General features: G+C 37.0%; 2 protein-coding genes across 2 annotated transcripts in view; both read left to right on the top strand.

The window, feature by feature from the left end:
• Nucleotides 1-9,430, top strand: part of LOC140166983 (tenascin-X-like) — an 85,455-nt gene extending 76,025 nt beyond the window's left edge. The window contains exons 58-65 of the mRNA XM_072190464.1: nucleotides 653-925; nucleotides 2,070-2,194; nucleotides 2,452-2,605; nucleotides 3,965-4,052; nucleotides 4,411-4,588; nucleotides 5,449-5,745; nucleotides 6,452-6,736; nucleotides 9,181-9,430. Coding sequence (XP_072046565.1) covers nucleotides 653-925; nucleotides 2,070-2,194; nucleotides 2,452-2,605; nucleotides 3,965-4,052; nucleotides 4,411-4,450 — 680 coding nt within the window. The 3' untranslated portion in view covers nucleotides 4,451-4,588; nucleotides 5,449-5,745; nucleotides 6,452-6,736; nucleotides 9,181-9,430. The remainder of the gene's footprint in view (nucleotides 1-652; nucleotides 926-2,069; nucleotides 2,195-2,451; nucleotides 2,606-3,964; nucleotides 4,053-4,410; nucleotides 4,589-5,448; nucleotides 5,746-6,451; nucleotides 6,737-9,180) is intronic.
• The window catches only part of LOC140166982 (tyrosine-protein phosphatase 10D-like), a 31,514-nt gene continuing 17,124 nt past the window's right edge, over nucleotides 4,535-18,924 (top strand). The window contains exons 1-13 of the mRNA XM_072190463.1: nucleotides 4,535-4,568; nucleotides 5,449-5,745; nucleotides 6,452-6,736; nucleotides 9,181-9,480; nucleotides 10,500-10,643; nucleotides 12,190-12,336; nucleotides 13,049-13,246; nucleotides 13,450-13,482; nucleotides 14,698-14,979; nucleotides 15,982-16,121; nucleotides 16,536-16,701; nucleotides 17,555-17,710; nucleotides 17,909-18,167. Of these exons, the coding sequence (XP_072046564.1) occupies nucleotides 4,535-4,568; nucleotides 5,449-5,745; nucleotides 6,452-6,736; nucleotides 9,181-9,480; nucleotides 10,500-10,643; nucleotides 12,190-12,336; nucleotides 13,049-13,246; nucleotides 13,450-13,482; nucleotides 14,698-14,979; nucleotides 15,982-16,121; nucleotides 16,536-16,701; nucleotides 17,555-17,710; nucleotides 17,909-18,167 (2,441 nt within the window). The remainder of the gene's footprint in view (nucleotides 4,569-5,448; nucleotides 5,746-6,451; nucleotides 6,737-9,180; nucleotides 9,481-10,499; nucleotides 10,644-12,189; nucleotides 12,337-13,048; nucleotides 13,247-13,449; nucleotides 13,483-14,697; nucleotides 14,980-15,981; nucleotides 16,122-16,535; nucleotides 16,702-17,554; nucleotides 17,711-17,908; nucleotides 18,168-18,924) is intronic.

Here is an 18,924-nt window from a genome sequence, read left to right as displayed (position 1 = left end):
TGAGTTGTTATTATTTTTTTTATCAAGGGGCAGTATAAATTATGCATACTTAAAGAGTTCTATCAGCAGTTTGCCAAATCAAAAATGTTAAAATAATCATCAAATATCTGAATTTTGTAAAAGTTTAGTGGGTCAACTTTAGGCTACTCAAGTTGAAAACCATACACCCCCTATGATAAACATTAGCTTAATTTTCCACACAGGGAGTGTGAATTTCAAATGGGTTTACCTGAATGGGTGACTCTATTTGAAATCTACACCCATGGTGTGGAAGACTAAGGTTGTGCCTTCCATATGGGTGTATGGCATGGGCAGGACAGGGGGCAGGAAGTTATTCCTCCTGGCTCAAAATACCAGGAAAATTGACCAAAAGCTGTAATGTGCATCTTCCGTTGGCCTGGTTTTACTATTTTGACCCATTTCAGCATTAAAACCTCATACACATTTGTCCCGGTAGAGTCATTTTAGTAGCAGATCAGCAGGACAATTTTGAAATTTTGCCCTCCTTGGCTCGAGGGCCATGCCCCTGGCAAATTTGATTCCTCTACAGAAGGAAAGCCTCTCCATCAATATTCCATTCACAATCAGTTTGTGAATCCCTCTGTTATATTGTAACTACACTAACTCAATTAATGGTGTTCTTTTTGGACAGTGCCACCTGGTTATCTGGATGACCTGCATGTTGTCTACGTAGACAGCAACACCATTGAGGTTACCTGGAACCCACCTTTAGGATTCTTCAGCAACTATCTGCTCCAGTACAGTCCAGCAGGTCTGACACCAACATTCCGTATCTTTGACAACGCAGAAGAGAGAAGATGGGTGCTTGAAGGTCTGACACCTGGACAGTTGTACACCATACAGCTTACTGTTCAAAGTATTGACAACACTGAATTGTACACTTCAACATTGCGTCAGTTTACCAGTAAGTTATGTAAATTTGTATAAAATGTTCTTAAAGGAGTATTTTGTGATCCTAGCATCCTCTTTTTATGACATTTTTCAGTAGATGTTTACGAAAAAAAGCTTATTCCCAAAATTTCAGTTGATTCCGATTTTGCGTTTGCGAGTTATGCATGATTATGTGTATTACACTGCTCCATAGACAATGTGTTGTAATTTCACGATATCTTTGCTAAACGAAATAATCTGCAAGAAATATTTTGTACATAAACATTATGTAGCCAGAGGTATCCAGTGATATAAAAATCTCAACTTTTTTTGAGAAAAGTGGGGGGATGATGCTGTGGATCACGAAATGCCCTTTTAAACAAATCCAAATCAAGGTGATGTTGGCATACCTCAATGATGTTTTGTGCTGTAACACTTAAATTGAATGATCAGCTTTGACCTTTCTCATTGTTTGCTTCATATTGGTTGCTGACGTAGATGGCGCTGTCAATAATTGATCATATATGTTCGGAAGGAAGTAGTTAATTGTGATTATATATGAATCATTGCATGTTGATATCTCATTTATTATAAGCATTGAATCAGCGTCGATCAAACCAAACAACTTTGGTTTGGTAAAATTTGTCTCTTTATCATTTGTTTTTTACAGATATTTTTGTAGAAATAGAAAATTGTCAAAGAAAAAATTATGCTCCACTAATTAACTAAAAATGTGTCCCTTAACTAAAAATGTTGAACTGGGATTATTAGAGTGAAATAGTAACAATTTCATCCTATGGTGTGTCTTGTCTCAAGTTGAGAGTAACGCCATGTTGGATTTTGCAATGGCAGAGTTGAATCGTGTACGCTAACCTAATCCCATTGGGGGTAGACATACATGTAGAAGGGTGATCTGTCCATCCACTGGCAATTCAACTGCGTAAACGCTCTGATATGAATCTGCCACTGTGAGATCCAATATGGCATTAACATTCAACTTGAGACAAAACACACTATAACATGTGCATGATTACCAAACATCATGCCACACACAGGGTTGCCACAAGTGTGGAAGATTAAGGCCATAAGGGCTGTATGGATTGTGGTACTTCTTTGTTAGGTGGCTAGTAAATAGGAATATTGTAATAAAATGCATTTATATTTATCTTATTCTTCAGTTCCAGCTTCACCTACCGATCTTGTTTTCAGTCGTACTACCGAAACTGGTTTCGATGTAGCATGGCCAGCCATGTTTCAAGGTCGCAGCAATTACTTTGGTCTCTGTATCCATCCAGATCCACAGGTATGTAATATGGGGAATTCGAAAATTAAGAGATGCATATAGGGTGATCAAAGTATACAAAGGTGTGTTTCTCATACGAATGGACCAAAGATAAATGTAACCGAGCCCTTGGGGTTATACTGAATGTAGAGGGCGATGTTATCTAATTATTTGCAGTACAATAACACCCAAATCCAATTGTGTTGTTTACTATATGTCTGCTACATTTATTACAACTAATAATAATAATCTAACTGGTTCGTTATTTCATACTGCAGGCAATTAATGTGGAATTTGTGTACAATGCATTGAATTATGAAGTGGGTGGCTTGTACCCAACCACCACCTATCTTGTATCGGTCTTCAATGAGGTTGAAGACGAATTTGGAAACCGAATATGGAGTCCGCCTATCTCAGCCTACCAAGAAACAAGTAAGTACTTGGTATGGTATTGTTTATTCAAATTCATATCATCTTGTAACGGTTTTCAATCAGGTTTTTTGGAATTTGGAAACAAGAATGACGTAAGCCTGGATGTCCATGTGATCTGCTATATTGGTTTAGAAACTCTTTAACTGCCATAGCTTTATAAATAGTTGTCCAATTTCAATGGGGTTTTCTGCAAAATAACTTTGCAAATGCTTTTTACAATCCTAAAACCTGAAACTTGAATATGTCAGATTTCAGACTGATTTTGCTTGATCACACCACATCAGGAAACAAGTAACTTAATCCGGCTAGCTTAATTTTTTCTGCAACCATAACAGGACGCAAAAATGTTATAACCCATAGGAACACATAGGAAAGGGTTAGGGTTCGGGTTAGAGTTAGGGTTAGGGTAAGTGCTAGGGTTAGGGTAAGTGTTAGGGTTAGGATTTAATAAAATTTTGCGTCCTGTTATGGTTGCAGAAAAAAAATTATGCATCCGGCTATCAGTCATATTTATTCTGTTTTGTTGTCTGAAGTTCTGTGTATGATGAATATTGCTCTCCTATTTGAAGGATAATTTTACTGGCTCTCTGTCAGAATTGGACAATTTGAGATGCAGTGTCAAAGTACATACAGAGATTAAACTTACTTAAATATTGAAGATTTCACCAAATTTCTCCTCCTGAAATTATGATCAATTAGTTAAAGTATATTTTTACCTGTCTGTTACGTACCATTTTTGATGTATTTATGATTTATGAATAGAATTTATATAATTTAGTACAACTACCATTTTTGAGTTTACAAGCAAAATGGTCCAAGGTCACATTTGGAACTCTTCAAGGTAAAATATAAAAACAGTGCTCCGAGTATGGAAAAAAAGAGACCTGAGTATAAGAAATATGTAATAAACAGCATAACACCTTAATGTTGGGAACCCGTAAGATTAAACTACTAGATGGGTACCCTTAACTCTCTCGACTGCAGACGACAAGTTTCAAATTTTTTTTAAACATTCAAATATTTCAGAATTGTAAATGTTATGATCATATTTAGAATCAGCATGAAAATGCTCAAAAAGGAGTACAAACAAGCCTAGCATTGGTTCAGTGACTCTTAAGATAGCTTGTGATATTTTGAGAATATATCTTAAAACTCTTATTTTGAAGCCTATGGCCAACATGCAGAGCATTAAGCATTTTCTTCCATTGGGCTATTCCAGTTGAAGCCTGTTAACCCCTATGGAAGTGTGAATTATGTGTATGGATTTCAACTGGAATATTCAATTGCTCGTCATATTGTTTTTTGTTGCTGCAGAGAAATTGAAATTAACAAATAATTACATAATTAATATCATTTCAGCTGTTGGTGAGCCTGGTGTACCCATAGTGATCAGTTTTGATGAGACATCTGTACGAGTCAGCTGGGTACGAGTTGAAGATGCAACAAGGTTGGTATGAGACTAATTCATCTGAATAAAACTGATCATTTATTGTGGGTTTGATAGCATAAAATGCCTAATTTTCTTGTACAGTATATTGGGTTAACAGTAGAGTACACATTCACTGGTTTACAACTACATATCCAGATTCTCAATCATGGTTGGCCTTATCTCAGCAACGGGCTGCCCATTGACGAGGCCACCAGGTTGTACTCGGCAATGGGCTACCTACAGATTTGCTGCCGGCAATTCGGTACCTAGCAGCGGTGGTACACCAGGTTATATCCTGAAAAGTTGGATGTATATTTAGGACAATTATTAGTACTCATATTAATCTTATGATATACTCCATGTTAATATCCAACAGATACTACGTCCAGAGAAACCAGGTAGATGGTTCGATGTAGCCTCAGAGTCTGTCAATGCCGGTCTTGGTTTGACAGTAGAGTACACATTCACCGGTTTACAACCAGGACAAGAGTATTTCTTCTATGTCAATCCTGATTCAGCTGAGTACCAGGAGGAGTATGTTAAACAGAGAACAAGTGAGTAACGTCGGGTGTCTGGTCTAACAATGGCCCTTTTTTATTTTACATTTTGGTATAAAATTGATCATTTGTTCAAATGTTTCAAAACAATAACCCATTGCATCAGTCCAAATGTATTTTTTATTGTTAAATTTGGCCAATAATCTAAGCCAAATGCATAAAAATGGATCAAATTTTCTTGGAAAGTTAATATAAATATGGGTCCACTTTCAGAGTCTGTGATGTACAACCCTACCCAAACCAAACTAATTATTCCTTCCGGTTACATCTGAGTCTGAATCCATACACAGGAGGTGTAAATTTCAAGTGGAGTTGCCCATCCAGGTAACCCTATTTGAAATTCACATTGTCTGTGTGGAAGATTAAGGTCATTAAGTGTGTATGTATGGAATAGCCCAATTAACATTCCCCTGTGGTTTGTATATATAACTTTAACCTATTTAGCATACAATTGGGTTTAAAAATGTTAATTAAGTTATTTTTGGCAGCGACCTTTGTTAACCATATTTAGAGTTCATGTTTTTATTATTGTGATTTTGTTTTGAATGAAAAATGCCCATTTTGATGTACAGAATATCAAACAATTTAAGCTCCTCCTAAAAATGACTAGCCAGAAAAGATATCTTACATTTCCTTTGTAAGGGCATATCCGCCCTCAGCCCCCCCATATCACACAAGCATGCCGTGATTGCTGCTTAACGGCCATTATTTACATTTTGTTCATCCACCACTGACTGGCCCCTCCACTTTCAAAATGATTGAAAACTATGGTACATGTATGAATGAAAATTATCAAAGAATCTCAAGCAATGAAGAAATTGGAATAAATATCTGTTTGTTTTTTATATCTTTAACAGAACCATTATCACCACTGTTTGTACGCACGGAGTACGATGCTGATAACCCATCGGAGCGTATCATTACATGGCAACCTCCAGGTGCTGGCCGTGTTGACCGATATGAGATTGTCTACAGCCCACCTATCGGAACACCGCCCCCACCGATCTACGTCCCTGGTTCAGGTGTTTTCCTCAGGCAGGTCATTACGGGGCTGGATCCAGCTCAGATTTATCAATTTATCATCACAGCAGAGGCTGGTATTGGACCGGATGAGATTAGAACCCGTAGCGATCCTGCTATTGATAATATACCGGGTAGGTGGATTTTAGCATTTGGAGGTGTGATTTTGTCAACAGAAATCAAATGTATTACACAGTCTGTGTAGGGCCTAGGTGATAATTTATACAATTTGTATGAGATTTTTAACTTTTTGGGGAATTTAGGGCCCATACCTAAATACAGCATCCCCAGCTTGGCTGGAGAATTCCCCATTCAATGACAGTTATAGGCATTGTGGCACCAGTAAGCTGGAGCAAGCATCTTGGCTGGGAAGGTATGGGAAATAAAATTACTTGCCAAATTAAGAAATACATAAAAATGGTGGGAAATGTGCTATTCCAGTTGAAATCCATACACCCCCTATAGAAGACATGACCTTAATCTTCAACACAGGGAGTGTGAATTTCAAATGGTGTTACCTGAATGGGTGTTTGTAATTATTTGAAATTTACACCCCCTGTGAGGGAGTTTAAGTCATGGCTTCCATATAAGACATGAATGGATTTTATCTGGAACAGCCCAATGTTGCTATCTTCGTGATAATTTTGGCTGGACCGCAAATGTTTTACTTCTGTTGTAGGCAGTTTTGAATGCAGGATTTATTTACCTTTAATAGCTTTTCTTATCACGGAAGGGACCTCTCAATAGCACCCCCACAAACGAGGTTATTTATAATGCTGTGTGAATCAGAGAATTCCCCAATCAATTACTTCTCTTCTTTATCATCTATATATATTTTAGATGAAGAAAACAGAAAACTAACAGTAGAAAATTATGGACACTATGCCATCGAAGTAGCCTGGCCCGATCTACCTGGAGATTTTGAATCCTATGTGATTTCATATGAACCGTACGATGAATACAAGCCAAACGTTCGTCCGTCACCAGTAGAGATTGGCCAGGAATATGGCATTACATCTTTGAACATATACGGCTTGGTTCCAGGAGAAGAGTACACTATATACTTGCAGACCAAGACAAGATTGCAAGTTAGCCCTATTATCCAGCAAGTGACACAGACTACAAGTAAGAAAAACATAATGTACATTTTGTGCTGCCTTCTGTTATATATTACACAGGCCAGCTTTTTCTATACATTTGTGCTGCCTTCTGTTATATTTATTATGACACAGGCAGCTTTTATCTACACATTTTGTGCTGCCTTCTGTTATATATTACACAGGCCAGCTTTTTCTATACATTTGTGCTGCCTTCTGTTATATTTATTATGACACAGGGCAGCTTTTATCTACACATTTTGTGCTGCATTCTGTTATATATTACACAGGCCAGCTTTTTCTATACATTTGTGCTGCCTTCTGTTATATCTATTATGACACAGGGCAGCTTTTTTCAACACATTTTGTGCTGCCTTCTGTTATATTTATTATAACATAAGGCAGCTTTTATCTACACATTTTGTGCTGCATTCTGTTATATATTACACAGGCCAGCTTTTTCTATACATTTGTGCTGCCTTCTGTTATATTTATTATGACACAGGGCAGCTTTTATCTACACATTTTGTGCTGCATTCTGTTATATATTACACAGGCCAGCTTTTTCTATACATTTGTGCTGCCTTCTGTTATATCTATTATGACACAGGGCAGCTTTTTTCAACACATTTTGTGCTGCCTTCTGTTATATTTATTATAACATAAGGCAGCTTTTATCTACACATTTTGTGCTGCCTTCTGTTATATATTACACAGGCCAGCTTTTTCTATACATTTGTGCTGCCTTCTGTTATATTTATTATGACACAGGGCAGCTTTTATCTACACATTTTGTGCTGCATTCTGTTATATATTACACAGGCCAGCTTTTTCTATACATTTGTGCTGCCTTCTGTTATATCTATTATGACACAGGGCAGCTTTTTTCAACACATTTTGTGCTGCCTTCTGTTATATTTATTATAACATACGGCAGCTTTTATCTCCACATTTTGTGCTGCATTCTGTTATATATTACACAGGCCAGCTTTTTCTATACATTTGTGCTGCCTTCTGTTATATTTATTATGACACAGGGCAGCTTTTATCTACACATTTTGTGCTGCATTCTGTTATATATTACACAGGCCAGCTTTTTCTATACATTTGTGCTGCCTTCTGTTATATTTATTATGACACAGGGCAGCTTTTTTTTCAACACATTTTGTGCTGCCTTCTGTTATATTTCTTCTGACCTCGGCCTTCTTTAACCTACACATTTGTGCTGCATTCTGTTATATATTACACAGGCCAGCTTTTTCTATACATTTGTGCTGCCTTCTGTTATATCTATTATGACACAGGGCAGCTTTTATCTACACATTTTGTGCTGCATTCTGTTATATATTACACAGGCCAGCTTTTTCTATACATTTGTGCTGCCTTCTGTTATATCTATTATGACACAGGCCAGCTTTTTCAACACATTTTGTGCTGCCTTCTGTTATATTTATTATAACATAAGGCAGCTTTTATCTACACATTTGTGCTGCATTCTGTTATATATTACACAGGCCAGCTTTTTCTATACATTTGTGCTGCCTTCTGTTATATTTATTATGAGTGATACTTATTTTACATTTATTTGTACATGTAGTATCTTTTTGAATGGACACCACTTCAAATCAAAAGCAGAAAAATTTGGAAAACCAGGTGCAGTTAGCGGTATTTTTTTAGTAATGAGCTAGGTTGATTTTTATTCAGACTAAATAGTTTTAGCATTGATGACCTGCAATTATAAACTGGGCAATCCATAAACAAATGGCAGGGGTCTTTCAAAAAAGGTTCTCTTTACATAAAATTGCAAATATTAAGACAAAACACACAAGGCATTTCATCTGCTCATAAGATCTAGGTTGTGGCAAAGCTTGACAAAATCAAAAACTTTTACTTCACAAAGTTGTATTTTGAAAGAATTATGTCTACATGATGAATTCAAATTCTTAATTAATACTTTCATATTTGCTAGTTTTGCTAATTATCCCCGCCAAACAAAGTTTGCAAAGGGACTATAAAATCAGCTCCTATGTCTGTATTTGGTGGTGTGTGTAAGTATGCATGTGCAGAAAATGCCAATCCTTGGCCAAAAATCCTTGGCTTCTTTTGTTGATTTCTCCCACATACTTTGGTGGATTTCAATGGGACTTGGACACAATGACTCTTGGGTAAATTGATTGGTGTGATGTCAACAAGTGCGAGGTCAAAGGTCATCTAGGGATCACATGAGGTCATCTTGCAAATATATTCTTCTTTTTTTCACTTTTAAAGGGCTATTGGGGGTTTTGTTTCCATTAATTTTTATTTATTTACTTTTTTTAAACTTTAGAGCTGCAAAAGTTATTCAAGCCCCAGGGTCCAGCATTGTGCTTCAAGAACCGCCCTTCTGGTAACACATTTTTCACACATTTTGTTTTGCATATGAAAGCAAATTAATAACATAACATCCATTTTGTTTCATTTTACCACCCACAGTACCCTTGCCCATTGACGAAATCCATGTTGACCTGGTCACAGCTTCCTCATTCGTCTTTAGCTGGGACGATGCTTATGGTATCAAAGACCAATACCAAGTCTTCTTTGAGCCCATCGCCGATGAAAACAACCCTGCTCCTGCAATGGGAAGTCTTCCATCTGAGACATTCCATCCAGCAACGGGTGGATTGACAAGCGTGGAGGTGACGGATTTGGAACCGGCACAGGAATATCGTATTGCCGTGGTAACCTGGAGCAACAATGAGTCCAGTTCCAGAACAAGTGTCATAGCTACAACAAGTATGTTTTAGATATTTTGTTTTTACAAACTTCAATTGACCTTTTACCCTTACACCTATTCTTGCCTATTACAATTAAGTAATTCTTAATTGGTTGTTGAGTTTAAGAAAGGATTCTTTGTGATGACTTCAAGTAAAATTTCATCCCCAACCCATTTCCCCGAGTCAGAACAAAAAGCCACTGAAAATTGCACTATTTTGGGCAAAAAGATTAACATTCCCCCTCAAATTTCACTTCCCCCAACAATTCCTAGTGCTACCTCTGGTATTGATAAAGGTGTTTGTTCTGAATAGAATATGATCCACTGATCATCAAATTTATACCTAGTAAATTTCCCATATACCTTGTGCCTTGCAGACCTGTTAAATAAATTTATATCTAGTGTATTTCCCATATACTTTGTGCCTTGCAGACCTGTTAAATAAATTTATATCTAGTGTATTTCCCATATACTTTGTGCCTTGTAGACCTGTTAAATAAATTTATATCTAGTGTATTTCCCATATACTTTGTGCCTTGTAGACCTGTTAAATAAATTTATATCTAGTGTATTTCCCATATACTTTGTGCCTTGTAGACCTGTTAAATAAATTTATATCTAGTGTATTTCCCATATACTTTGTGCCTTGTAGACCTGTTAAATAAATTTATATCTAGTGTATTTCCCATATACCTTGTGCCTTGCAGACCTGTTAAATAAATTTATATCTAGTGTATTTCCCATATACTTTGTGCCTTGTAGACCTGTTAAATAAATTTATATCTAGTGTATTTCCCATATACTTTGTGCCTTGTAGACCTGTTAAATAAATTTATATCTAGTGTATTTCCCATATACTTTGTGCCTTGTAGACCCCCGTGTAGACCTGTTAAATAAATTTATATCTAGTGTATTTCCCATATACTTTGTGCCTTGTGGACCTGTTAAATATTATTCCAAGTTGTATTCTTTCACACTCATTGGTCTCTCATGCCTAATATATGAAACTTAAGTTTTGTAAATTTTCTCTACTTCCCAGGACCTTTCCCACCCAACTTTATTGAGATTCTAGACACCACAACCAACTCTGCTCTTATCCAGTGGTACGATGGTGAAGTAGGTAACCTAGGAATCAGCCGATATCAGATAGAGATTGTACCAAGGGATAGCACAAGACTTGCAGGTAAGTGCAGACTAGACATCATACCAACTCTGCTTCTATCTTTCTTGAAGACACCATGTCTGTAATAGTTGCTTTTTGCCTGGTAAAAGTAGCAACATCATTTGCCATTTTCTGCGATTCATTTTCTCCAAAGAAAGCATCCGATGATTCAACCTTCGTTTTATGACTAACAAATCACCACAGGCTGTGGGGTTGTGATCGTTAGATGCGAACTGCGTTTTTCATCTCTAACTTTATTTATAATAATGAGATTAGATAAGAGTCTGGAGTCTGCCAATCTTGTATGAAGCAGAGATGCCAGTTTTCAAAATTTGTGCAATTTTGAAACAAAAATCTGGTGCTATTTGTTGTTGCTAAAACGTATTTTGAAATACATTGTGGGTCTTCGTATCCCCCTGCCTGGACCCCGCTAGGGAACATAATTTTCAGACGACCTAATACCATTCCTGGTCTGATCATTTAGAGAAAAATAGCATACATTAATTTTGCCATCTGGCTGGCAAACTTCCATTTCAAGTATGTGTCTGTTTGCATTCTCAATGTAATGCCTTGTGCCAATAACACTCAAGTTTAAACAAAATAACAGTAACACTTATTTGGTCTCTTTGAAAGACAATGTATAGGGCGAATTCACCATAGCATTACGCAAGGGGCTATTGAGGTCCAGACTATTGTTTTTCTGGACTAAATAAATATCTCCCAGATATTGACTTCACTGGTTTGTACAGGCATCATATAGACAAGTGCATGCACCACTCTGCCAATGGGTATACAAGAATTGGGTCATTCCAGCTGAAATCCATATGCTCCCCTTATGGGAGACATGATCTTAATCTTCCACACAGGGAGTGTGAATTTCAAGTGGTTGACTGAATGGGTGATTCCATTTGAAATTCACACTCCCTGTGCACGAGATTAAGATTATGTCTTCCATAGCGGTTGTATAGATTTCAACTGGAAGATCCCACTGTGTCACAGAAAAGAGTTTGAGAGATTTGTAGGCAAATTATTTCAAAGATTTACAGGTTAGAGGTTAATAATTGTGCATCAGTTGTTCAGGGTATTGTGACATATCTAAACATTGTGCTATGGAAGGGTGTGATATTATGAGGGATATTCCAAGGTCCAAAGCACGACGTTTAGATATTTTCACAATACCTGAAAAAGAACTGATGCAGAGTCGTTAACCATATTCATAACTGTCACTTTTCACTTTTTTAATTCAATTTACGTCACATTTTCTCCTTTCAAATTTGAAAACAAAATACATTTTTTAACTGTATCTGCTTAGGGAAATACAGCTGACGGGCAATCATGTGATGTTCGAACATGTCGAATGCATAACACGTCACACAACGCGGTCACAAGACATAGTCATTATACTTTTTCAATATAAACCTGTAATTGCATCGGTGTTTGTAACATTTATTATATCTGTTATTTATAACATCTGTTATTATATTTATTATTGGATTAAACACATCGCATCTTTTCATTTATTCTATTAGGTTATGAATATGCTTTATAACATATTTTTCTTTTATAGTTATTGCTGCTGACAGTGAAAGCAACACCTATCGTATCACTGGCTTGACAGCAGGAAGACCTTACCAAGCACTCATTCAATCAATTGTGGTTGATGCGAATGGTAATGATTTGGAGAGTCTACCGGTATCAGTAGCGTTTGTCACTGGTAAGTAGTAGCTAAATATTGCAATTACAAGTTGGTTATCAATTCTCAAATTTAAGGATTTGATCTTGTTGAAGATAATAAGTCTGATGTCCATTTTACCAGACTCTAATCGGTAGAAGTTAAATACAGCCAATTAGTGATGGGGGATACATGAAATCAAATGAGGGACACATTACACAACAGGCATTTATTGAGTGATCCACAAAGAATGGGCTATTCCAGTTGAAATCCATACCCCCCTATGACCTTAATCTCCCACATATGGAGTTTGAATTTCAAGTAGGGTTACCAGAATAGGTGGATCATATTTGAAATCGACACCCCCTGTGTGGGAGACTAAGGTCATGTTTTCAATAGGGGGCGTATGGGTTATAGCCCAATGGATTGCTTTATTAGTTTGTATAGCTAGAAATACATTATTAACAAATACCAAGTGAGGCAGAAATACGTCATTAAATTTCTAATTAATGCATCAAAATGGTATGTTTAATCTATTCTTTGACAGTGTTATTGGTGCTTTTTACCTGTGAGAGTTTTTGAAGCTTTTTGATATGTCCTGATTTGTAGAAGTTAATAAAAATCACTTCAAAAATAACATTTCTACCAGGTCAAATCATTGAAATTTCCTAGTGACAATAACCATTCTAACCTGGGTCTTTTCTGTAGCACTCCTAATCATTATTATATATTCTCTTGTCTGCTTATATTCCAGTACCGCTACCACCAATTGGCAAAGGGCAACCTACCATCAATTCCACTTCCATCACAATCCGCTGGCAGTCTGGAGGCGGAGACTTGACCTCCTTTTCCTTAGAGTACTCCCCTATTCCTGAGAACCCATTGGTTCAGTCACCAATCATTGTCTACCCGAGTTCAAACTTGGAGCTGACCATCAGCGGACTGTCGGCAAGTACATTGTATACGTTTGAGCTCAAGGCTATCTCAAGGGTGACCATACAAGACAGTCAGACAGGATCATTTGATGTGATTAAGGAAAGCCAGACATACACAGTCTTCTATACCACATGTAAGTCATAAGGGTACAAAGAGGGTGGGAGGTCTCAAGAGTGACTGTACAAGACAGTCAGACTGGATCTTTTGATTTGATTAAAGAGTGCCTGACATACACTGTCTTCTATACCACATGTAAGTCATATAAGGGTAAAAGAAGGTGGGAAGCCTCAAGATTGACCATGCAAGGCAGACTGGCACCTTTGTTTCCAAATGGACATTTTATTGTGAAATGTCATAAGTACAAGGAATACATAAAATTTTTTTCCACATAGCCCCCGAATGAAAAGTATTTAATTATCTTTGTAATCATTCAAAAAGCATTTGGTGTGAATTTTACATCCGAACTAGAGGCTATTAAATTTTTACGAGCCTTTTTATTTGACATGTAAAGCCTATGGGGGTGACGATTAGAAATGGACGGCAATATTGAAAAACCCTCATTTTGGGCCATTTTAGACACTAAAATGCCCATTAAAAAGAATAGCCTCTAGTTCGGATGTAAGATTTACACACAATGCTACCTGAGTGAGTACAAACATAATTAAATACATTTCATTCGGGGGCTATATCAAAAACAAAAAATGTCCTATACCCTAATGGTTATGGAACAAAGGTGCTGGATCATTTGATTTGATTAAAGAGAGCCTGTCATACCACATGTAAGGGTCACAAAGGTGGCTGGGAGATCCATCAGTTTGTGGAAGTTTTTTTTTTCTTTTCTTTTTTAATCACAGTATTATTTTTTGAATTCACATTGCAATATGAAAACAAAACGTAAGATTTAGAACATAAATATATCCTAGGAATTTTAGCCTAGGCTCAACATGTCATGGTTATTGCAGTGTGAGTCAAAATATCAAACAGTGATTGTTTATAGGAACTTTTCAGCCTGAAGTCATAATCTACAAGCCCTATAGAACTACAATAAATAGATATCAGTTTTTATCTATAATTACTTGGCTTATACCTGAAATCTTTAGCATCAATGGCTGAATCACATGAACCACTTCCAGAAAACATAGGCCTATACAGTAAAGATTTGTCTAATGGCACATATAGTCTTCCGTGACATAACTGGAATATTAATTGTTGGAATTTTCAGTGGAGGAAGCTGTCTATTTATACATGAAATTTACTCTCATGTAAACATTGGTAAAGGAGTCCATGTATGCCATTAGGCAAATCTTTATGGTAATAGTAGCAAACAGTAGATTCATCTTATTCAACTTGAAATGCCACAGCCAAAGAAATGCAGTCGATAATTTATCTTACAAAGTAAAGATGGCTTATTTTTAAAATTCAGAACAGACTCATCTGTAACTTGTTTTCTTCCATATTTGCATGTAGTGCCAAACCCAGTACTCAATTTGAGAGTGACTGGAACAACGTCTACCTCAGTAGGCCTTGCCTGGGAAGCACCAGAGGGACCAGTAGACCAATATCATCTCTTCATCTCCAATGTAGGCGGACCACAGCCTAGCCGTCCAATCAGCATCAACCCTAATGTACCTCTTGTGTATGATGTGACAGGCTTGAATCCATACAGTGACTATCACTTCCAGATTGTCAATGTTGTTGATGGTGTGCAGAGTCTTGCTGCTACGGTGACGGCACGAACTGGAGAAGATGGTAAGAAATTATTGATGGTTCACTTGAACGGTGACCAAATATGGCCTAATTAGTCATAATTTGAACTGTGGTTTAAAAAGGCAATTCATAGATCATTGCATCATAACAATGGCCTTTTTTCAATAGAAATAGGCAAACTATGATTAACCTTTTATCAGATTTGCCGTCGGCCCATTATAAAGGAGGAATAGAAGAAGTGATCTTGCCTGGGAATTGAACCCAGAATCTCTGGTTTACAAGACCAGCGCCTTAACCATTTGGCCACAGGAGGGCATTCAACCTGTAAGCGTTCACTCAACCCCACCTCTTTTGTGCAAGACATCCCATACATCTCTTGTCCTAATTTTTATTAATAATCAGCTGAATAATCGCCCGATGACAAAATCGATAAAAAAATCACTGTAGTAAACTTTTAATCAGCTTTGATTTGATATTTAAGGCCATCAAAATGTGACTTAAGGCAGCCTTTGCATATAGATTTTGATGGCAATTGGTCAATCACTCGCTAGCCTGATGCTATCAGCAAGCTGTTAACAGCATTGTTGTGAGTAATAAGTTTTACTGGATATCTCGTGAAGATAGCAGGTATCTAGGCCTATTCAACAATTACAAAACACTGTAAGAATAAAACTGCCTTGTGTGTGTGTGCATGTAAAGTGCATTTCAATCTTTTCTAGTCATGAAAAATGGAGGACACAAACAGACTTGAGGACTCTCTGTTTGTGCCAACACACTTGATACAGAATGTGCTTGCAGGTTAAAACCTGTGCTTCTTACAGGTTAAAACCCCGGGGTTAAAACCTGTAAGCACATTGTGTATCAAGTGAATTGGCACAAATTCAATAATATGATCATCACAGATTTGACAAGTTTTGTGTAAAATATTTAATGGACCAAAGGCACATTCTAAATTGGCATTGCAAGGTTGATTGTAAGTCGGTTATTTTTGATTATATTTGATTTTGATTATTGATTTGATATGTTATTACAATTTTACCCTAGTTCCTGGTGCACCAGGAGGTCTCTTAGTCACACAACTGAGTCCAAATAGTATCCATGTGGAGTGGGAGCCACCAGAGAGCCCCAATGGAGAGCTACAAGGATATGTGTTGGTTATCACTAGACAGGATTTGTCCAGTCGGGTAAGATTGTTATTTATTTCATTTATTATTATGTGCAAAAATGTGATGTCGTATTACTAGAAAGTACTTATTACTAGAAAGTATTTATTTCTGAATAAACTCAAATCAAATCAAATCAAAGACAGAAGCAAATTATCATTCAATTGCAGGCTCTAGCTGAAAAACGCTGAAGGTACACTATTGCCCTCCATGAATGGCGGACTTACCATAGTGTTACACACAGGGCGATGTTGATTTGGTACTCTTTGGTTATAATCTTTTGGACAAAAAAAATACTTTTTAATCCAAAACAAATCAAAGGGGTGAACTTTCCTTGAATCGGCACTAGAATTATCTATGTATATCTATGAAGAATTTCTAAAAATAAATTTTGAAAAAAATGTCTTTAAAACTTCTTTCTGCTTCAAAAACCAGAGAAACAATGTAAGTGAGGAGATAGAGCTACCACTTGACCAATTGTGGTACCAGTTTGATGACCTTTCAGTCGGTTACGAGTACACATTCGCCGTAGTAGTCGTGAATAACGTTGGTTTGGGGGCGCCATATCATCTTGGACTATTTGTACAACTTCGTGAAACAGGTAATTATCCGAGTTTGCTTTTGGGTGCGCATATCATTAAAATTTTATTTTTCTACATGTTGTGCGCAGATTATGGTTAATCATCCAAATATAACATGATGACATTGATTCTAAACCAGATTTCAAAGAGCCACTTATTCTTCTTATCCACCCTATAACTATAACCACCAATGCAGGTGTATGCACTCATAAACTCTTCCACAAAATCAATCAATCAATCAAACTTTATTTCTATAATTAAATTACAAAATCATAAAAATGGCAACAATTATGGATGAGCAGTCAAAAGGCCAATGATGCCAGCAAGAACTGTGCCTGGAAAATAAAAATACCTACTAAACATTACAAGCCACAGGTCTTGGCAATCACACAATACAAAACATACATGCACGCACCCCTACAACACCACCCCCACATACACCCCTACACACAATCCAGTTACATAATTCAATGCTTACCGTATCAAGTAGGTATTGGTGAATCCAACGGACGAGGACACAAAACACATCAAGGATCAATAAATGATACAAGAGGATACCTTGAATAAGAACAACAGGAAAGAAAAAAGCAAGGTACACCAACTTGATGTGGGGAAACAAGTAAAATGCAGACTAGACAGTATGCAGGGGGACAAAACAGCAAATGTAGGCAGAAGAAGTAGGCAAAGTTCGATAGCCAAAATTTACCAGTTCCAAGGCCCACAGAAGTGCTTACCATATCCTTTCTTTCTTCATTGTACAGCACCACCACATACTGGGCAAGCCCACCCCACACCCCCACCCTACACCCCCCACACACCCCATTACATAACTCATTACTTATCATTTCTTTTCTTTCTTTTTTCTTTTCACAGCACCACCACACACTGGACAAGCTCCATACCGAACACCAGATACTGAAAGGAATGAAGCTTACTCCATCTCAATCACCTTGCGTGAGGATTTCTTCCTGCCCATATTTGGTCGTGTGGCTAACTACTCCATACTGGTAGCAGAGGAACCTAATCCAAGTAAGTACAAATGAGTATTCATATATTCATTATACAAACAAGCTACTTTTTAAACCAATCTTTAAAATACAAAGCACCAGAGTCAACTGATTGAGCTAACGCGATTGCTGTCAAACTTGACTGAATAAGGAATAAGGAGCCTGGGGAGGTGTCTAAAAAACAACAGTTTTACAAAATGCCTTTTTCCTTATCTATTAGGAAAAGATGAGATCTCACTAAGTCAGGTTGGTGAGCCACCTCAAACCTATCATGTCAGTTCAACCCAACATGTATGGCCGAGTTACCAGGCGTCGCCTCCCGGGTACAATCCATTTATCAAAGATATTGCCAAGCGTCAAGTTGGCGGCGGCCAGGGACAAGACTTGCAGGCTGAGTTTGTTATCGGTACTGAAGAAGACTGCCCTGATGATCAGTTCTATTACTGCAATGGATGGCTGAAATCTTACACATACTACCGGTAAGCTTAATTTCTTGAAATACTTGTCAGCACTTCTTGAGCATAAAACTTTCAGGAAATCTCTTGTACCATGGTTAGCATAATGGTCAGTTGGTTTGGGTCAAGCTGTATGGAGACACACTTTGATCCTGAGCAAGATCAATTTATTTCCTAAGCCACACTTTTATTAAACCTGTGTTAGCATGCTGGTTATTGAAAGATCAGAAAGAAACATAATAATTTTGTTGCAAAATAGTTTTGTTAAATTCATAAGATAACCAGGACTAATGCAATCCATTAGGAAATGAATTTGGAGAAAACCTTCTGTTAATAAAATACTATGCTGAGCCACCAGCCTGGGCGGCTCACGCTCCAGTAATTTCAGATGATTGAGCTCAGTAATACATCAAAGAATGTCTTCCAATTCATGAAAACAAATAGTCTAGATAATCAGCTTATCGGATTAAAAGCTTAGAAGGAAGGTCTTGCTGCTCAGCGAGTGTTTATAATTATCAGAAGGTTTTCTACAAATTCATTCTCTAATGCAAAAGAAAAGTTACTTATACACTACATCACTTATCAATAACGGTGGATAATTGTTTTCAAGAGTGACGGATAGCTGGTAAAGTTTGTACTTACACTAATCACAAATGATTGTGGTTGTTACCCTTGCAGAGGGCAATGTTTAAAGTGCTACAAAGTAAAATTTTATGACATCCAAGGGTAGCTTTTTAAAAATACAAAAACAAGTATAAATTTTGCTTTATGCGCCACCATT

Source organism: Amphiura filiformis, chromosome 12 (assembly GCF_039555335.1).
Source record: "Amphiura filiformis chromosome 12, Afil_fr2py, whole genome shotgun sequence".
Classification (NCBI taxonomy): Eukaryota; Metazoa; Echinodermata; class Ophiuroidea; order Amphilepidida; family Amphiuridae; genus Amphiura; species Amphiura filiformis.
This window is presented reverse-complemented; position numbering and strand designations above follow the sequence as displayed.